The sequence below is a fragment of the Gasterosteus aculeatus genome, chromosome 11, assembly GCF_964276395.1.
Source record: "Gasterosteus aculeatus chromosome 11, fGasAcu3.hap1.1, whole genome shotgun sequence".
Taxonomy (NCBI): domain Eukaryota; kingdom Metazoa; phylum Chordata; class Actinopteri; order Perciformes; family Gasterosteidae; genus Gasterosteus; species Gasterosteus aculeatus.
In genome coordinates this window covers 11,440,214-11,459,068 of record NC_135699.1, presented here as the reverse complement: position 1 = coordinate 11,459,068, position 18,855 = coordinate 11,440,214, and the positions used below count along the sequence as shown (strand labels likewise).

Below are 18,855 nucleotides of genomic sequence, written 5' to 3'. Positions count from 1 at the left end.
TATGAAAAGATTCTAAAAGAATATCTATATGTGCATAAAACATCAGGTCTGCAGGAGAGCTTGTTTGTACCAGCACCAGACGGAGTGCAGCCGCCCGTACAGAACCACGGAGAGGCAAGATTCTTTCTTGTTCCCCCCGTCCCCCACCCGGTTTTGGGGTCAACGCGTGCGCGCGTGTGTGTGTGTGTGTGTGTGTGTGTGTGTGTGAAAGTAGTAAACGAGGAGGCAGGGGAGGATCGTGTAGATCGTGCTCAGGGCTGCACGCGGGTCCCGGAGGGAGTGGCGCCTACGTAACTCGGCCTTCCTGTGACCCGCGTGCATCAGCTGCTGCCCGGCCCTGCCCAGGTTACCCGCGTCGCATGTGTTTTCTCACGGATCTTTTTTTTTTTTTTTTTTGTCACACAATGGAAGATCCCAGTCAATTTCCATGGAAGAAGCTTCATTTTCTTTCCCAGGGTGACGGTTCTCGTAACTCTCGCTCGGAGAGGAGAGGAGAGGAGAGGAGAGGGGGGGGGACCCGAGTTCATTGGTCTTTTCTTTGTCGTACACATTCCTTCCTACTTAGACTGGGTTCTTTTTTTCTTCTCCCCACCCTTTTCATTTCCCCTGTTTTTGTTTTAGCTCTGGTCAACTGCAGTGCTGGAGTCCAAGTGCAAATCCCCAGAAACTGAACAGTTCTAGCAAGAATCCACTTCTCTTCTTTGACTGCCTACTGAACTTTTCTCCAGGCCCTCACAAACACATTCCTTCCCCTCCGTTACTCCTCGGATTGCTCATATGAGCTCTGTTGTAGAGTGAACTACAGCAGACACTTTGTCCCAATAATAAAAACGTGTTTCCCCATCCGCCCGTGCTATTTGTCAATCTGGATTGTTTTGCTGTAGGTCGTTCTCGCCAATAAATCGGGACTATGTGGTACACAGTTAGTGGTGCTCAATGTTTATTACTGTTTCTTATTTGATGCAGCGCACTATTTGTGAGTTTCAAGGTAAAGCAGATAAAGCGGTTTTCCTGTTTGTTCAGAGGCAGGTTTGGCAGTAATATGAGAACGGTCATCCTTTGCTACGTCCACAGGTGCATAGAGATGTATTTTTAAACCCATAATTAAATAATATTGGTCTCTACGTTGCTCCTCGTCCCTGTGTCTCCTTCGATGCACACGATGCCATGTTCTATGGTTTTCAGTGATGACTTTTTAGACCTGCAGCGAAGTCAAGTAGGTTTTTGGTACCCAGCTTTCATGTCGTGTCGCATGCATCCTCTCTTCTGAAGAATGGAAGGAAACCGCACGTCTCAATTCAAAAAGCTTTCAGCTTCACAGTTCACAGTTCCTTTCTGAAAAAGCCTGGAAGCATTAAATCCAGTAATGCCTACAGCTGAAAATATAGACCTGCGTACACACATGTGTCCTTCCCTAACACAGCTTTTGAGATGTGGAGGGGTGAGCTGTCTGGATTGATTTTCTTTTCGCAGAAGAGAGATGCTGGGGGGGGATTAACTACTACCAGGTTGCCTTCCGTGACCGTGTGGGTGGGTGGCAAAGCAGCGGGGGCTGCCTGTGCATTTCCGTCACGTGTGGCCGCGCTCATTGGTCCAGGCCCTCACGTTAAAGGCGCGTGGTATATTTGACGTCCTCCTGTAAATCGCCGTATAGTCGGCTGTCTGCGTGCACGTAAACCCGAGGAGTGCGTGGGTGGTAATACGATTTCTGTTTGCTGTTGGTGCAGCGGAAACACCACCACTATGAAATTGTCATTGGGAGGTGGGCGCGTTGGCACCTTTTGTGCCGTCGTGGCGGGAGGTGAGATGTAAAAAGTAACTTTCCACTCTGCAGTGATGTGGGATTTCAATTTATTTTCTCTTTTACAGCAGCGACCTTTCGTATTCAGCAGGGGAAGCTTTTATTCTGCGGGGAAATAAAAATAAAAAGACTACAATTGAGAGTCAGTGATGGGGAGAAGAAAGATGGAGCAGTTAACTCTTCTCCCCTCCCCCCTCCTGTTCATAGACAGCCCCATTCTCTCTGCTTTAGTGTTTGACGTCACACAAAAGAAGACCAATCAGAGCACTTGGACGTCCCTGTTTTTTCTGCCCTTGCTCCTCCCCCTTCCCGTGGTCCCTTATATATCCCCCGCCGCCACATTCAGCGGAGTGTACAATGTGCTGCCACATAGCCGGCAGAGAAACGGCAAGAGGCGGAGGGAGAGAAGGATGAGTGGATATCAGCGCTGACTGAGAAGCCTTCGTTTTCTGTCATTCCTCCGCCGTCCCGGGAAGCTCCTTCTCCTTTCTCTCTTTTCCTGCCTTTCTCCATTTCTTCTCTGCCTCCCTCCGGACCAGAGCCTGACTGCGAAGCGTCCTCCAAGAGGCCCGCCCCTGCAGCCCGACTCGGGGGGAACCCACCAGCTCGCCACATCGCGATGGGCTGCGCAACGGGCCACCTGGCTTGCCAGCCGCAGGCCAACGCGGGGCCGGAGGGTCACTCGTTGGAGGCGGGCGGGGCCAAAGTGCCTGAGGTGCTCTCCTCTCTGGAGCGACTGTCCCAGGCCACCGGTGGCATGGAGAAGTCCTGGTACCGCTGCATCTTTCCCTTCGGAATCATCTCCCTGGTGATCGGTGTGGCGGGGACCGGGGTGACCTACACCTACAACGACCTGCCTCAGACTAAAGTGGTGTCAGTGGTTCTGCTGGTCATGGGCCTTTTGCTGATGCTGATGGCCACCGCCTGTTGGATTGTCCACAAGAGGAAGAGGAGGAAAAAGAAAGAGGGGGGCTCGTTCACTTCCGAGCAGTCTCCCCTGTGAAGCACGTGGGGAAATCAGCGGCGGGAACTCGAAAGTAGAGACATGGCCACTGCCGGGAGATCAAGGGGTTGGCTAAAGCAGCCGCAACTTTTCCCTTCTCTCAGCGCATAAATCCCCTCTATTCTTTAGCACCATTTGGCTCCGCTAATACCGGAAGGAACCAAAGTGGAGAAATCATAGAGAGTGGAAGGACAGATAGGCAGGAAGTATCTGTTTCGCCTGTAAAATTTTGGATCGACGAGGAGCGATCGCCAATGCCTCACACACTCTTTTATCGTCAGACAGCCGGTGTCCGGTGTCAAAACAACCTCCGAGGAGACACACACACACACAAATATGCATCGCACACCGCATGCATATTTACGCTCACGGATGCACGGCCCTCGCGGTCCGCGCTCACATATGCAACCAGCGGTCAAAGTGGTAGCTCTGAGCAGGACACCCAACCCGCTATGCAGAGCTGCTGCCGGATTCAATGCTGGCGTCACTAGGCACGTCAGTCACAGCATTCCTCCTGCCAGGACAGGTGACTCTCCAAGAGGCCAGAAGTGGGCCAAAGACGGTAACCCGATACCTGGGCCGAAAGAGCAGTGCGCCCCGCGTCAGCGGCCAGCGTCATTCACTCGTCCTGTGACACCGCAGCAATGTGTTGGGAGCTTTTTTTACGCAACGGGAGAGTGGAACTTGAGTCCTGCAGGATCCTGGTGGCATCTGTGTGAACGATGAGCCGGAAAGAGGCCGGAGGATCCGATCGCCCGGCGGAGGGAAAGGTGTTTGCGTGTGCTTGAATAAAGATTTGGGTGAACTGAAAGTCCGTTGGACCCTTGCACTTGGACACTACTGGACACACAAACGATTTGCACATGTAGCCGTGTCCACGCCAAGCGAGAGGAACTCCTAGTGGAGCGGCGCGCTCCGAAAGGCCTTTCGTAGCTTCCCGCCGCAAAGGGGGCCACTGACTGACACATTTCCCCCCCGGGCCCCCAGTGTCTTCGTGGGGCTCCTCGACCCCACGCAGGACAGTCCAGGATTACTGAAGGACACTACCCGAGGGGACATGCCACTGTAGGGACACTTTAACTGATCCCGCTCCCCTCGGGCCCCTCCCTCTTGGTGCCTTGAGCAAGCACTCATGGAAAAAGGCTCTGTTGCATTCCACCGTTTCCATCTGAACCTCTGAGAATTTCCCCCTCTTGTTCTCTCTCTCTCTCTCTCTCTCTGTGTCTCTCTCTTCACCGTGACAGGACTCTCCTCATTCATCACACATGCCGTCCTCTGTCCTAAATCTACCGTTTATGACTTGATTCCCCTCATTTCACCATTGTTATATAGTCCAGCCACACACACTTAAATGTAATGCTCAAGTCCCACAAACATTTGTCTTTATTACTCCTCGCCAAAGAAAATGGGATCATTTTGCTCTCAATGGTGGAAAGTATTGAAAATATGGTAAAATCACCGCTTGTGGTCAAAATGTTTCTGGGGTTTCCGTTTCGCCACAGAGAGTAAGCTGTAAATAGGTGCTTTCTGTTTGCGTGGTCTCACGGGATGAGACCATTTTAGTCTCGTCTTAAATATTCTCGTCACTGAATGTAACACAGGACAGAAAATACAGATAGAGGAAGGCAAAATAACAGAATGTATAGAAAACAAAAGGAGTCTAAGCCCATTTGCCTTTACCCTTGAGAACCACTTTTGATCACCGCTTCATTGATTCACGCTGCCGGATTTGTGGCGCTTGCCGTCGAGCAAAACGTGTCTGTCGTCCGGAGGTAGCAGTTGACACACGATGCCAAAGACCGCGCTGGAGGCCGGCTGCTTCCGACATGCGTTTGATCGGCCCTCTCAGACACGTCTTCGCCGCTCAGTGTGCATTTAGATGTCCTGTTGCACACTGTCAGCCAAATTCTGTTAAACAAGGAAAAAGAACGGAGGGAACGAGGGGGCAGTAATGGTTGATGACAAAAGCAGAGCGTTGGGGGGTGGGGGGGTCATTGCTTTCACTTTCAGGTGGGAGTGGGGCGGTATCCCTGCAGGTGGATGGCATAAGTCCTCCTGAGCAGAGCAGCGTTATTCTTACATTCTTAGGGCCTATAATTCATTGCTGGCAGCAGTAATCACGATGCCGAGCTAATTGTTGTGTAGCAAGTGTCTATGTACCGACTAAAAAACATGTTGAGTACGTTCTTTCTTAGCTCAGTGCAGTGAAGAGCGTTGTGCTTGCGTACTCGTACTTGCTGACTTTCAAGCTACATCGTGACGGTGAGTTGGCACTATAATATTAATGCCTGGTGACCAGAATTTGTGTGTTTAGAGATGTGAAGTGATTTCCCTTCTGCCTTTTGAAAAACTAAAGGGAAGGTCTACCTCTCTGTGCTGCGGGGGACGTACTCCCCTCAGCCAGCAGACAGCCTCGCTGTCTGCGCACGCCGGTTGTCGCTGGCGAGTGACGAGAAGTTTGAGTGCCCTCTAATATTTGGTGCTGTATATATGACAATTTTATATTTCTACTGTATATTTTTACTCATATGTACAGTTTATTCGTTGTATTAAAATGAATGTTACCCAAGCACATTTGTCCGTGACCTTCTTATTTATTTACATCACTTATAAATGATTTTGTTTGGGATTTTATTCACAATCATCCACAGGGCAGAGGCGATAACCACTATCACGCTCGACCCTGTTAGGAGACAATGACACTACAGTGTTTTTACTGTATTTTTACTTTTTTTTTTTACTGCACTTGTTTGTAATAGTCACCTCACTTAACCAAGTAAATAGAGCATTAAAAACAAACATCTCGGGGTCGACGGCACCACCTCAGCCTCCCCTGCGCTTGAAATGTTGATGCTGTATATAGACACATTGACATGTGCTTCCAGCTTGAATGACTGGTTCAGATACTCGGCGACTGTGTGATCCTTTGGTCGTTAGGAAAACAGAGGGGGGGGGTATCGGGGAAGAATAACTGACACCCCCTACTGGCAAAACGCTAACACAGGCCAAAATACGGACACGCTGACAAACAAATCAGATAAAATGTGCCTTATTATCGTACAGGCCCCCTTGCAAGTGAGACTGGTTCAGTTCACCGAGAGTTTATTACACATTTGATCATTCAGCAGTTGTGCTGGGAAGCGACTGCCGGTGCGGAGGGAGCTGTGTTTGTGTCTGGATAATTAGGCCCGACGGGGGCAGAGTGCGCGGATGAAGTGGAAGTGGTCAGTTGGACTGCCACGGTCAGCGCGGATTACAGGAAACCAGATGGGAGAAACTCATCCACCTCTCAGGCTAGAGAACTTGGCGTCGAACCTGAACATTCAGTGCTGTTTGGCTTTTATTGTCGTTTGAATTATTCAAAGCTGACATCAGTTTAAAATGCAAAGCCAGAAAAAACAGGCAGCACGATGTGACATCACAGAGTTTGGATTTGATTTGATTTCGCACCGGGGCCAGATGACTTCATTCATGTTTTATTCAAATCCCTGATCAACAGCATCTGTGCAAAATTCTGTTTTATTGATCAAGTCACGGCCTTCTGTTGCTTCCAAATAATAATTTTGTTACATTTGAGTTCTGCAGATTATTTGGATGGAAGTGTGGATGGAAATCACACTGGCCGGACAGTCAAATTAAATCACAGGAAAAAATGAATTATAGATGCATTCTCAATGCAGATATTAGTATGGAAACATATCCGATGAGAGGCTATTGGATTTAATCACTCAGATAATTGAGAGTGTGGGGGACGTGCACACACCCCGCACACTGATTTATGTTAATTATTTTTGGATGAATGTGAGACATTGGAAAACAGAATACAAATGTATCTTCTATCCAACTTCCCATCTTTTCTCTTCTCGTCTGCTGTCTCTTTTTCAAAAATAATTCAACATATGTCAGTCTTATAGATCTATTTTCAATTTTTTATAGAGCTTTTTTCAAAAACGTTTTATTGATTGATACCTTGATGCACGAGGACAGCTCTTGTGAAGGCGTGAATTCATGGCTCTCCCATCTGGCTCTCAGATCAAACCAAATTACTTCCTGCGGGAGGCAGCGGCTTTGTAATGACATCTTTTCAGACAAATTATGCTATAAATAACAATTGTTTGGGGAACAAACCTGTGGACGGAGCCACTGTTTTGTAATCCCATTGTACACAGGTTTTATTGGTAGAATTGTTTTCACAAGCGGATTGCTTCCCCCTGGCTCCATTACCGCTTACTGGTCACTTTGTCTTTTGCTGAGAAAATGGTTGGGGTTTCTATGGAAACAGTAACTGCATCCAATTGACAATGTCACAGCCTCTGCCCCGTATGAGGTCACTCACAAGATAACTTTATTATACAACACTTTGAGTAAATGCAGCAACAATAGCATCTCTCGATGAAAACAGAGAGCATTTGAAAGAAATGTGTTTTTTTTAATTCCCCATCACACGCAGGCCAACTACATTTATAATAAACCTTTATTGGCTTGCATTATTGGTGTTAGCAATAGTCTGAAATATACATACAAATATTGTTTGTTTTAACGTACAAAAACGTTTTCTACTCTATTTTAAAAAACATTCAATAACCATTTAACAACCATTCAGTGATAGTGGAACGGTTGAACAAAAGCTATTGAAGGTGATGATGACATTTGGAGAGATGCAGATCAATAGTGAGCTGGAAAGGCACAAATGATTGATAGTAGCGCCGCACTCCGCTCCTTTATTACCCTCTTCTAAAGACCAGCACAGAAACATCAGACAAAGTCTATTTACTATGGGGATCCAATACATTGAGTCTACTCACCCTGTCCTTTCTGCAATTTTCTCAAAGGAAAAATGAATACATTATAAGCATGTGTGTGTGTGTGTGTGTGTGTGTGTGTGTGTGTGTGTGTGTGTGTGTGTGTGTGTGTGTGTGTGTGTGTGTGTGTGTGCATGTCTGTGTGTGAGAGAGATGTGCAAAAGGGCAAGGCAAGTGACACAATTATTTCTCATTGTGCTGCGTTACAAGGAACACATCTATAATCTTATTTGCTCCACACAGAGGTTGAGACCACTGGAATAAATGTTGATTGCTTTAATACTAAAGATCTTATAACTTACTCAAACTTGTACAAAAGGGATTCACTACAGTGGCTTTTAAAAACTCCATTCTGAACCTATGGTGGGGTTATTCAATTATAATTTACAAAAATTGTCATCATGTCACATTTTTTTATCTTTACAAAATGGTTGTTGAACAGCTTGGCCGTAAAAAAACAACAACGTAAAAAAAAACCAACAATACTGGCGTCTTTTCCTTTTCGATTCAAAGAAAAACACAGGAGAGATCATTCAAAGGTAAATTTCGCCCGAGGACCCGCTGTTCAAAGTACTTTCTCTGTTTTTCTCTGGAAAACTTTCGGTATTGCCATAATAAAAAGTCATTTCTGGCAATGTTCGACACTGTCCCTTTAAACAGGGTACCTTTAAACTGCATTTCATGTTTGACCACCTTTCCCACAGTCTACAATAAAGAGGTGGGTCTTGAGTCTCCATCATCATCAGGTCAACCAATCATATGCATTCATTGTCGAGCGCGTAGTTCGAAATAGCATTACGTTGTCCAATGATCTTGGGATATTCTACAATTTATAAAATCCGCCCAACCAGTACAAAAGCGCTTGGCGCTGGCCAATCAAAGGACTACTATGTGGCAGAGAGGCGTCAGCGAGTGCTACCAATCAGATTGAATCTTTTGTTTAAACGGTGAGAGTGGGCGGTCCCGAAGTAACTTTGGGGCGGGTCCAACAAGGGAGGACGCGTGCTTGCTCGAATTTGAATCCAGGCAACAGCTAACAACTTGTTGAGGCTTTAGCCAACTACACCAGCAATTCAGAGACAGCGAGCAGTGCTGTATCACTGTAGCACCTATTCCGGTAACATATTCTGTAAAGTTTGAGTGTAGAAATTAGCTCGCATCTCCGTGACTTTTAAATCGCTGCTCAGTGCTGTAACATTAGCTGCAGGGATCGCTGTTAAAGGAGGGACACTGGACAAGGCAATGAAAGCGGGCGGTAAGTACCTAAAGTCATCTTAAAACCAGCTCCTACCACTACAAATAAAGGCACGACTTATCGGTGAACCAGTGTTTGTGGACGTGCGTTTGATTCTCCGCATTTGACAGAGTTAGCACCGGTTAGAGACTGTTAGGTGACGTAGTTAGCCACGGAAGCCCGCTGCAAGTACCTAACGCTAAGTTAGTTTCAAACGCAGATATTTGACAAACATGTCCCCCTCCTGTTACTGGAAGCGTTTGTGATCATTAAAAACAACTGCTGTTCAAAACAAAAATTCTGTATTATTAAACCCAGCCGTTTATCTGACGTTAGTTGAAGCACAGGAGGGAAATTTGGGCGCTCACTTTCTCCGCCGTTAGATATAGTTAAGATATCACTTTGATATCACAACACTTTTGTTTTTACATGCTGTTCTAAGCTTCCTATGATCAGTTGGGTGCGATCATCTTTCGAGGTTATTTAATGAATTGGCGCATTCAAACGGAGGGAATGAGCAGACCACCCGGGGCCGCCCGACGTTAGGCTTTTTGAATGTGGAGCCATAACTCTCCGACCATCACATCGCATGTCCACCGGCTGCTGGCCTGTTTTAAACCAAGCGCACATATTTATCTGACATTGGTGTGATAATTAGTGATTGGCTCTTGCACCAAGATGTGAAATGCTTTTGGATGATTGTGTGTGTGTGTGCTCCTGCAGTATACAGCAACACTATATTGCTTCTTGCACACAAGATTGGAGACATGCACAAGTGTTTGGAAACCTGTTTATAAAAGTGTGTGACACGTCTAACTCTTGAATTCTCTTTCTGCCTTCAGTCCACTGTCGTTGTTCAAAATGCTACTCTGTCCCGGTACGGAAGCGGGTGCGTAAGCGAACCCCGGCCCTGACGCTGCTGTCCCTCCCCGAGGAGGTCCTCCTCTGCGTGCTCCAGTGCCTCTCTGCCGAGGACCTGCTGTCCGTCAGAGCCGTGAGTAGAGCCGCCGTGCACCCTGCAACGCCGCCCTGCAGCCTGTATGCGCCGCGTCATCCCAGATCTGTGATGGACCGCTTGTCTTGACCTCCGCAGGTTCACTCCCAGTTGCGGGACATTGTTGACAACCACTCCAGTGTGTGGGCCAGGGTCAGTTTCAGGGACACGTGGCCGTCCCCCGGCACCGTTTGGCTATTTGAGAGGTACTGGCCCTTCTGTCAAACGCAAACGAAAGGCCATCTATCTTTTCAGAGCTGCCGCGTGTTTTATTTTAATTTTTCACCGCAAACATCTCTCTTCTTTCAGAGCTGCCGATAAAGGGAACTTTGAAGCTGCTGTGAAGCTAGGGATCGCTTATTTGTACAACGAAGGACGTAAGTTGAGCACTTCTCGGCTATGTTGCAAGGAAAATGACTCCCTCGGGTAATTGCCGTCCCTCACTCATGCTTCGTTTCCCAGCGTTGTTGAGCGACGAGGGGCGAGCTGATGTCTGCGGTCGCAAGGCGTCCCACTTCTTCAGCCTGGCAGAGAGCCTGCGCGCTCCCACCACGGATCCCTTCGTCTGGGTGTTCATTCGCCCGCCATGGTCACCCACCGGCAGCTGCTGCAAGGCCGTGGTGTTCGACCGCCTCAAGGCCGAGTGTGAAGACAACATGGTAGGTCTCTCGCCTATTTAGGAGAACATGAAATCGTGCCTCAATTTTGTAAGCACAAGTTGTTCTGACGGTTTCCCTTTTTGTTCACTAGGGCCAATATACAAACAATTTGATCAACGTCAATGCATTTGAAACCACATTCCTGCTTCTTTCCAACTATTCAACAATTTTTCCGCTTTTACCACGATACCATCAGATACAGCTCCAATAATAATGAAGTGCAGGGGAGATCCTGCCATGGCTTATATGAATCATTCACGTTGGCGTTGGTCATTTCTTGATAACAGAAAAACAGTGGTATGCAGAGTATTTATAAGAAGGACAATTCCAGATTATTTCAATTAAGTGTTGGTTTTATTTGTCCCCTCTGCAGGAGAAGAGAGGACCCTTGTTGCACTGCTTGGCCAGAGTTCTGCAGCTGTTTGAAGTGAGTGCTCGGGTGTGGCAGGACACAAGTTTCTATTGGATCTCGGCTGAGCTGTTTGACTGGTTATTAACAGCAGAGATGTTGTTTTCTGCTTTTGGTATCGCGCCGCGGTTTCAACCACCCATGTTGATGGTTCCTTCTTGCAGCCATGGTCTGCTTTGTTCTTTTGACTATGTATGAAAATGACTTTACGTCACTTCCATTGGATGCCGATCATTATTTTTCCTGTATCTGTATGACGATGCGATGTCTGACCGCTTTGTTAGCCGCTAAGAACAGAACCCCTTTTCACTGTGTGTAGTAAGATATTTCACTCATATCTGGACCTGCGTGACCTTTTCCAGGGCGACGAAAGACGCTCCGAGGCCATATCTATGTTGGAGGAGTCGTCACAGGCCGGCTGTCTACAGAGCTCCTACATGTTGTGGGAGCACAACCGGAAAGCAGCTGTGAGTGAGAATCTCTATTTATTTTTCTGATCAGAGTTCTACTTGGTTACATTGACATTATTTATGTCTGTGTTATTATTGCTGGGAGTATATTTACCGAGAAACAAGGTGGAACAAGAGATCTATATGCTTTTTAAAAAATATCATATATATATGTAATTCTTTTCAGATGGCAGATCCAGGCAGATACCTCCAGTATATCCGAACCCTCAGGGACTATGCAGGCAAAGGCTGCTGGGAGGCACAGGTGTGTGTGCAGGATTGAAGTCAGAAACTTTCCAGTAAATGTATTGCAGCAGTTGATTTGATGTGTTACGGAGCCGTTTCACTCTTGTGATGCCTTTTTTTTATTTTTTATTTTCCCTCGGTGTGAACCACCATCTAATGATGCCAAAGACACTGATGTGATTTGTCTCTGAATGGCTTTTCATCTTAAATTTCCGGCATTACTCTTCATTGTTTTGTCATTTGTTTGTAGTGTTCTCAAAGTGGCGTGTTCTTTCCTCAGCTCTCCTTGGCTAAAGTGTGCAGCGGCGGGAACCCGCTGGGCCTGGAGTCGAGGGCCTGCTCTGACCTGGTGGCTCAGCTCTTCGGTTCCTCCGACCCGGCTCCACAGCACTGCCCTCAGGGCGTCCTGAGACAAGGCATTAAAGACACAATGAGGTAGACAGAAACTCCAGCATGATATCACCGACGTGACCTCGAATCATTATGGTCTTATCATCTGCTCAGACAAATTAATGTTCCCGTGAGTCAATGCGGTGACTCGCTGTTTTTTCCGGTCATCTTGGTTTTCTTAAATGACGTTACTATCGAGTCGACTTAACGGAACACCGGCGCATGTGGTTTCTCGGAGGATGGGGTTAAACATTTTTTACTTAAAGGCAGGGGACAAAACGCTAGTGGTGATTTGGTTTAAGATCGGATGATATCCGCTAGTTTATGGCATCTGCAACGAACAATAAAACCATACAGATCCCCAACGACCCATCTTTGTGGGAAAGGGCTGTGCACGCCTCATGTATAAACATAAATAAAATACTTGTCCACTGACCCGCCATGCAGGCTACATTAAAAGTGCCGTATACGTGGACGGTTTGCAGAATGCCACAGCGTCCAGTTTAATCAACCGGACTCACCGCGAGAGCAGCGTGTGACTGCTAGAAAAGGAAAAGGCCAAAGAAACAAGTCTTGCATATCAGCTATTTAGTATTGAACGTTTGTGTTGCCGTTGATTTTTGCCAGAACTAGTTGGCAGTTGCTTAGCTACGACACAGCTTGCTCAACCTGTGAAAAAGGTTCGAAGATTCACAGATCTTCTGGATCCAAAAAGTGAAGAAAAGACCCCACAAATCGTGCACGATACGCAGGCGTAGCCACATCCGCTCCACACACAGTCCGCTTCAGTTCCGTCTTTCTTTGATGGCCTGACTGTGGGCCGTGAAGACACCATTAATATGCGCTTTTTATTTTTGTAAACACTGGAATCATTATCAATGATGTTTATTCATTTTCTGATGTTTTCGTTCCTGCCCGTGTGCCCGTCTAGGTACATCCTGGTGGACTGGCTGGTGGAGGTGACGACCATGAAGGATTTCTCCAGCCTGACGCTGCATGTGACCGTAGGTTGTGTGGACCGCTACCTGGCGCTGCGCTCCGTCCCCAAAGCTCGCCTCCAGTTATTGGGAATCGCCTGCATGGTGGTTTGTACACGGTGAGAATGCACACAAGCCTTTTAATGTGAATTTCTTTTATATTTTACTTTTTAATGTAATACCCTTCCCTTAAGGGTTAACTGGCTTTGTGGAAGGAGGATTTTTAAGGGCTTTTGGGAAAGTGTGACTTTTTTTATAGCTGTTTTTTTGAAGGTAAAATTAATGATTCATCTTTTTGTTTTTCAAATACAAATGACTTCTGGATTAAAATACTATATCCTTTTTTTTACGTTTGGTTCTCTTTGTTTTCAGCTACATCAGTAAAGAAATCCTGACCATAAGAGAAGCTGTCTGGCTTACTGACAACACCTACAAATATGAGGACCTGGTTCGAATGATGGGGGAGGTTGTCTCTGTGCTGGAGGGAAAGATCAGGGTGAGTACAACAAACGTCCCCCCCGTAGAGAAGAGCGTTGCAATCCTATAAAATATATATGATGATTTCAACAAAAAAATAACTCGACCGAATTCAGTAATCAAACTGCATAAGAAGGTAGAAACGGCTGCTGGCGGCTTGTGTCTCTTCCTCCCGTTGGCCGTCGCTCTGCTTCCCTCTGGTTTCCTTTCTGTCTGCAGATAGCTGTATTGTTACATACATACATATTACAATGTGTCTCTATGCCCGCATCTCCTGGTGTGAACTACTACGACAAACACATCACACTCAAGATTATAAAGATTACATTTGAGCCCCCCCACCCCCCAACATAACAAAAAAACAAACAGGCAAGACTTCAGCAACTCAATTCCACTGTAAATTCTTGTCCAATAAAGATAGTTTAATCGATTTTAAATGTGAATCTTTCTCATGTAAAGAGTGACTTCATGCTCTTCCCCCACAGAGCCCCACCCTGCTGGACTACGGCGAGGTGCTGCTGTCCCTGCTGCCCCTGGAGAGGCGCACCACCCACCTGTTCAGCTACATCTGCGAGCTGTCGCTGCTCTACTCGGCGCTCTCCACACCACCGCCGTCCAAGCTGGCCTGCGCCGTGCTGCTGCTTGCCCGAGCGCTGCATCACTACGGTAACCACTTTGCCCGACTCTAAACCAAGACACGTATTGCAGGTGTTACATTTTCAATAGTCCCCATGACTCGTCACTGTCTCCCTCTCTGCAGCTCCGCTGTGGCCCAGCCAGTTAGTCGGCTACACGGGCTTCTCCAAGGAACACCTCGCCCCCCTGTCTGTGCTGCTGTATGTCAAGTGGTACGTTATTTCACTCATTTACCTCCTTCTGCGCCGTCGCCCCGTGAGTCTGAGCAGAAGGTCTTTTGCATTTGTGCGGTTCTGCTGATGTGGACTTGTATCTCTTCTTTAAAGGTATTTAATAATACACCTAAACTGTGGTCAGTGGCGGAAGCCTCTCTATATCTATAGAGAAAATAAACATTTAAATAAATTAAGGTTATTTTACGGGGGGGATTTTGTTCAATTCTCCTTCACAACAGAGAAAAGACAAAGTATTAATAATACAACAGAGAACGCATTAAATAAACTACATAATTGACAATACAGAACCGCCTCGAGTACCTTTATTGCTATGCAACAACCAGCATTTAGAGCATCACGTTTGTTAGTCTCGCACCAACAACGACAAGCTAGGAGATTGACATCACTTTGTGCGTCGTCTGAAAACATCGCCAGGTCTCGTTCATGACGCCCACGTGAATTGTCCTCTTTGGCTCACCACTCAAGTGACTTCCGCCCCCAAAATATCAAAGTTTAAACTATCGGCTGCAGAAGATCAACCTGTTATTTTGAGTGTGAACTAATATGGAACGCTCCGGTTAATGTAAAGGGGTGTACAGTACTTTATGGCTCAATACAGTACACCCTGTGACTGCCTCCACCAATCAGAATGCTTGATTTAATTTAATTTCTCAATCACAATCTAGTATCAAAAGATAAAGACACTTCCAGTGTCCCTTACTGAGTGATGACAACGTGGTAACCTGTCTGAGGCACCAAGAAGGTGGATGGCCATTACGGTTTGAAAGCAAACATACGAGTGATAAGAGACAGTAGGAATCATTTGGACTGGAGATCTGAGGGGAGGGGGGCGGGGGAGGTGTTATTCACCAACTGAGTCACATAAACGGGCCTCAGGGTGAGTCACTTTGACAGGTGAGCATCGTATCGACAAACTCTAATTTCTCAAATGGATGAGTAACGAGATTTGTCCCCGAGAGTCGATCACAGCGGCGCAGTAAAGTGAAGTCAAGCGGATTTAAATTATTTGATTTTTCTCGTCTCCTCAGTTTCAGTGAAGACGTTCCCAAAGATTACAGGCACGTGTCCCTTACGGGTGTCAGGCAGCGGTTTGAAGATGAGGCCTTCCAAAACATCAGCAAAGAAAAGGTACTTTTATTTATTTGATATTATCAAAGGAGCACGACGCCAACCTCTGTTTGTCTTTGACTGATGTAACTTTACGGCTTCCCCAAGGTGATGGATTTTAAAGAGCTGTGTCAGATCTTGGAGATTCCTGAGGTGGAGCCTCAGATGGAGCCTCCCAGTCCCACTGGTCAACCAGCCGACATCCACACCTTCCTCGCCTCTCCATCCAGCACCAACAAGAGGTAACCCTCTTGTTGGGATCATCATCTTTATATATATCTTGTATAACCTCAAGAAACATTTGAATATGGACCACTACATTGTGCATTCTGTGAGCACTTGCTACGTTGCTTAGTGCAAAATGGCCTGCCAGACATTTTCTTCTTTGCTCTATTGAGTAGTCCTGTTTTATGGCGTTGTCTGGCTTGCTTTTCTTACTCAAATTAGCATTTTATTTGCAAAGTAAGGGCCTGGACTGTGGAGAACACAAATCCGCAATATCTCATTTCTCTGTAGGTTTACGTTTGTATCTCTAATAGCAACCCTGTCCAGAAAAAACAACCCAACATAACAACCTTCCCCAGAAGGTGTCCGTAAATACCATCTGTGAGATGCTACGGTGACTCACTGTAACACACTTGTCCACTTTCTCCCCCAGGAGACGGGATGACGCCATGCATGCCCACAGAGCCAGCTTCGTGGCCACACCCACCGCTGAGCTGTCCAATCAGGAGGAGACGCTGCTCGGCAACATTCTGGACTGGAGCCTGGACACTTCCTCTTCCGGTTATGAGGGGGACCGGGAGGAGGAGAGCGAGGGGGAGAGAGACTGCGATTGTGAGTGTTGACTAAAAGGATGGAAAGGGGGCTACATTTATTCCAATTTGGCTACTGGCAGAGGCTCAACGGTGCAAGGTGTATATATACGTGTATAGAGTGGGGAATAATGCATGAGTCAGTCACTCAGCTGATTAAGCAACTTGAGTTGACGCAGCACCATAATAAAGCTGCACATAAATTGAGGCTGACTGCCATTGACAAATGATGATGGATGATGGTTGCTGTGCGGCGTGTAAATGATTCAGTATTTTAAGCTCTGGACACTTTTCTGTTAACAGCCTCCATGATATCCATCAAACTGCCCTCGCTGGCCGACGCAGGCGAGAGACTAGAGCACTGCAGAGCCATGTCCAGCGACGAGGACAGCTTCTCCGACGGGGAAAAGGAGGTGTGCAAGGAAGACGAGGAGTCCTTTTCCTTCACTACAGAGCTCAACAGTTCAGGGTACTCCTCTGTCCAGAGCGCTAGCCCCTCGTCCACAGGCTCCTCCTCCTCCTCCACCCTCATGCCTGGCACGTTCAAGCCACTCGGCACTTCTCTGGGCACGGGCTCCGCCGACGGCCAGCCGGGCTTCCGCCTTTTGGTGCCCATGCAGAGGCCCCGGGGCACCTCGAGCAAACAGGTGAAGAGGAAGAACTCAGCCGCTCACAGTGGAGGCGAGGTGGAAAGAGAAGAGGAGGAAGGACGCGAGTATTCTGCTATTGCAGGGTTTCTGAGCCTATAGACAGAGGGGGGGGGCGCCTCCAGCTGATCAGAGAGCCCTGCTCAGTTATGATCCTCCAGCACTTTTCTTCAGTTCCTCGATGCTGTGCCTCACTCCTTTCAGTCTGCACTGAGCCGTCAATTGCCAGAAGATCAAGAGCCTTTCAAGTTCAGGGGAAACTAATGGAATTACATGAACACTTCTACCACATTACATTTTATATTTACAGTTTTACATGCATGGTACAATGACATACCTCACGTGAACTTAGACAGTTTGCTCTGAAACCACTGGAACAGAGCGTGACTTTCCTCAGGAACCTTTCTGTTGTCTTACCAGCCTTTCTACAGAAACCGATCTCAGATCATGTCGAATATATGAAGCCGCGTGGGCTTGTTTTCGGGGGAGAAAAAACAAAAAGTGTTCATTGTCCAAATCATATTGTGGTAAAATCTCAAACACGGCTGTCATCTTATTGTGATTGTTTTGGTTATCATAGTTTCTGATATGCACTGTCAGTACAAGACTTGTCTTGTAGTTGTTGAATGTCATCAGTAGGTGACTATTCTCGTCTGTCTACATCTGAAGCCTAAAATAACGATTGTGTGAACTCATTTCCTTTTTAATTCTGCGTGTGTTTGCCAAAGGTACTGTTGTGATGTCACGTGCAACCGTCAACCGCCGTGAAATGACTTTCTTGGTAGTGTTTGTCTTCTAGAGTGCATCTATACACCTGCATTTTGGTCCATGTTACTTGAGGACGGTCTTTTTAGACCTAAAGGTGTTCTCTCCATAGATTTTAGTGTGCAGATGTCCATCCTACAGGTTTGAGCCACATTACCATATTAGGAAAAACTAATATAAACATGTCTGCTGTTGATGTTGACATTACATGTTCAGTAAGTGTTGCTCATACTAGAATTATTCATGCTCAACCCACTTTTCCACCAATCTGAATAAGGTCGATCAAGTTTATCATCACCGAAGGAGGGTAATTCAATTCAACGTGACATTTTCCCTGCTTGAACAATCAATACAAGTGTTTTGAATGAATTTGCTTTGCCCTCATGGAGTGAAAGGGAACTCGGACACTAACGGAAAATGTTTAACTGACGGGGGTTTTGAAATGACTGTAAGCCACAGTACACAATATCAAAACGTCTGACTGACTGTAAATACATTTTAACTGTTAAGCTAGGTTGGTTATAACCCGTTTTATTAATGTACATAGTACTATATGTATACATGGAGGAAGACCAGGAACTTGCCACTAATACTTGAAATTGTTTTCACTTGATTCCAAAACGGCAGTTTTCTTTGAATCTTTCTACCCTACAGTGTTTTCTCAACAGACCTGTGATGTGAATATATAATTTTGTACTGAGTTTAAATAAAAGAGACCATCGTACAAGTGTCGTTTAAGTGTGACATTATGCCACCACACAATAAATTATTATCTGTATATGTTTTTCAATTAGCTATTGACTGAAATCGTGACATTTCATCTGCATTGATTTAGCAGATTCTTTTTAAGTGGTTTTGCTACCCATTTGAAAAAGTTTTGTTGTGTATGTCCACTATACATTCCACTAGCTGACTAAACGTAATAGAATTGTCCCTTATTAAACTTGTTTAAACAGAAACCAATACGTTTGCAAATCTTGCAGGTTTTAACTTTACGTATTAAAAGATTTACACATTTCATCATATATTATGTGGCCACTGTGTTAATACAATTTAAATTCATTGTACGACTGCAGACTGCAACGTCACAAAGGCCATTAGGTACAAAAATACATATCGTATGTCTATTTATGACCAACAATAAAAACAATTTTAAAAGTTTGCGCCTGCCAGAATTGAAATAAGAATGAATACCTAAAAACATACAA

At 46.1% G+C, this 18,855-nt stretch overlaps 2 protein-coding genes across 2 annotated transcripts; both read left to right on the top strand.

Annotated features, from left to right (window-relative positions):
* The first annotated feature begins 384 nt into the window (after nt 1-384).
* On the top strand, nt 385-5,373 carry LOC120828271 (transmembrane protein 100). Its single transcript, XM_040191752.2, has one exon. The coding sequence runs from the start codon at nt 2,421-2,423 to the stop codon at nt 2,802-2,804; it is 384 nt and encodes a 127-aa protein (XP_040047686.1). The 5' UTR covers nt 385-2,420; the 3' UTR covers nt 2,805-5,373.
* A 3,187-nt stretch (nt 5,374-8,560) lies between these two features.
* ccnf (cyclin F) lies at nt 8,561-18,374 on the top strand. The gene is made up of 17 exons (XM_040191849.2): nt 8,561-8,861; nt 9,683-9,834; nt 9,934-10,040; nt 10,144-10,211; nt 10,297-10,493; nt 10,867-10,920; nt 11,265-11,369; nt 11,539-11,616; nt 11,878-12,032; nt 12,919-13,083; nt 13,337-13,460; nt 13,927-14,107; nt 14,202-14,289; nt 15,342-15,441; nt 15,529-15,662; nt 16,079-16,257; nt 16,539-18,374. The coding sequence occupies exons 1-17, from the start codon at nt 8,849-8,851 to the stop codon at nt 16,982-16,984; spliced, it is 2,346 nt and encodes a 781-aa protein (XP_040047783.2). The 5' UTR covers nt 8,561-8,848; the 3' UTR covers nt 16,985-18,374.
* The last annotated feature ends 481 nt before the right edge of the window (nt 18,375-18,855 follow it).

Excerpts from the sequence above, each read along its gene's own strand:
- LOC120828271 (XM_040191752.2), top strand. The coding sequence starts at position 2,421 with ATGGGCTGCGCAACGGGCCACCTGGCTTGCCAGCCGCAGGCCAACGCG.
- ccnf (XM_040191849.2), top strand. Across the intron at positions 10,921-11,264 it reads GAGTTCTGCAGCTGTTTGAA|GGCGACGAAAGACGCTCCGA; the intron begins GTGAGTGCTCGG and ends GACCTTTTCCAG. Across the intron at positions 15,442-15,528 it reads AAAACATCAGCAAAGAAAAG|GTGATGGATTTTAAAGAGCT; the intron begins GTACTTTTATTT and ends GGCTTCCCCAAG.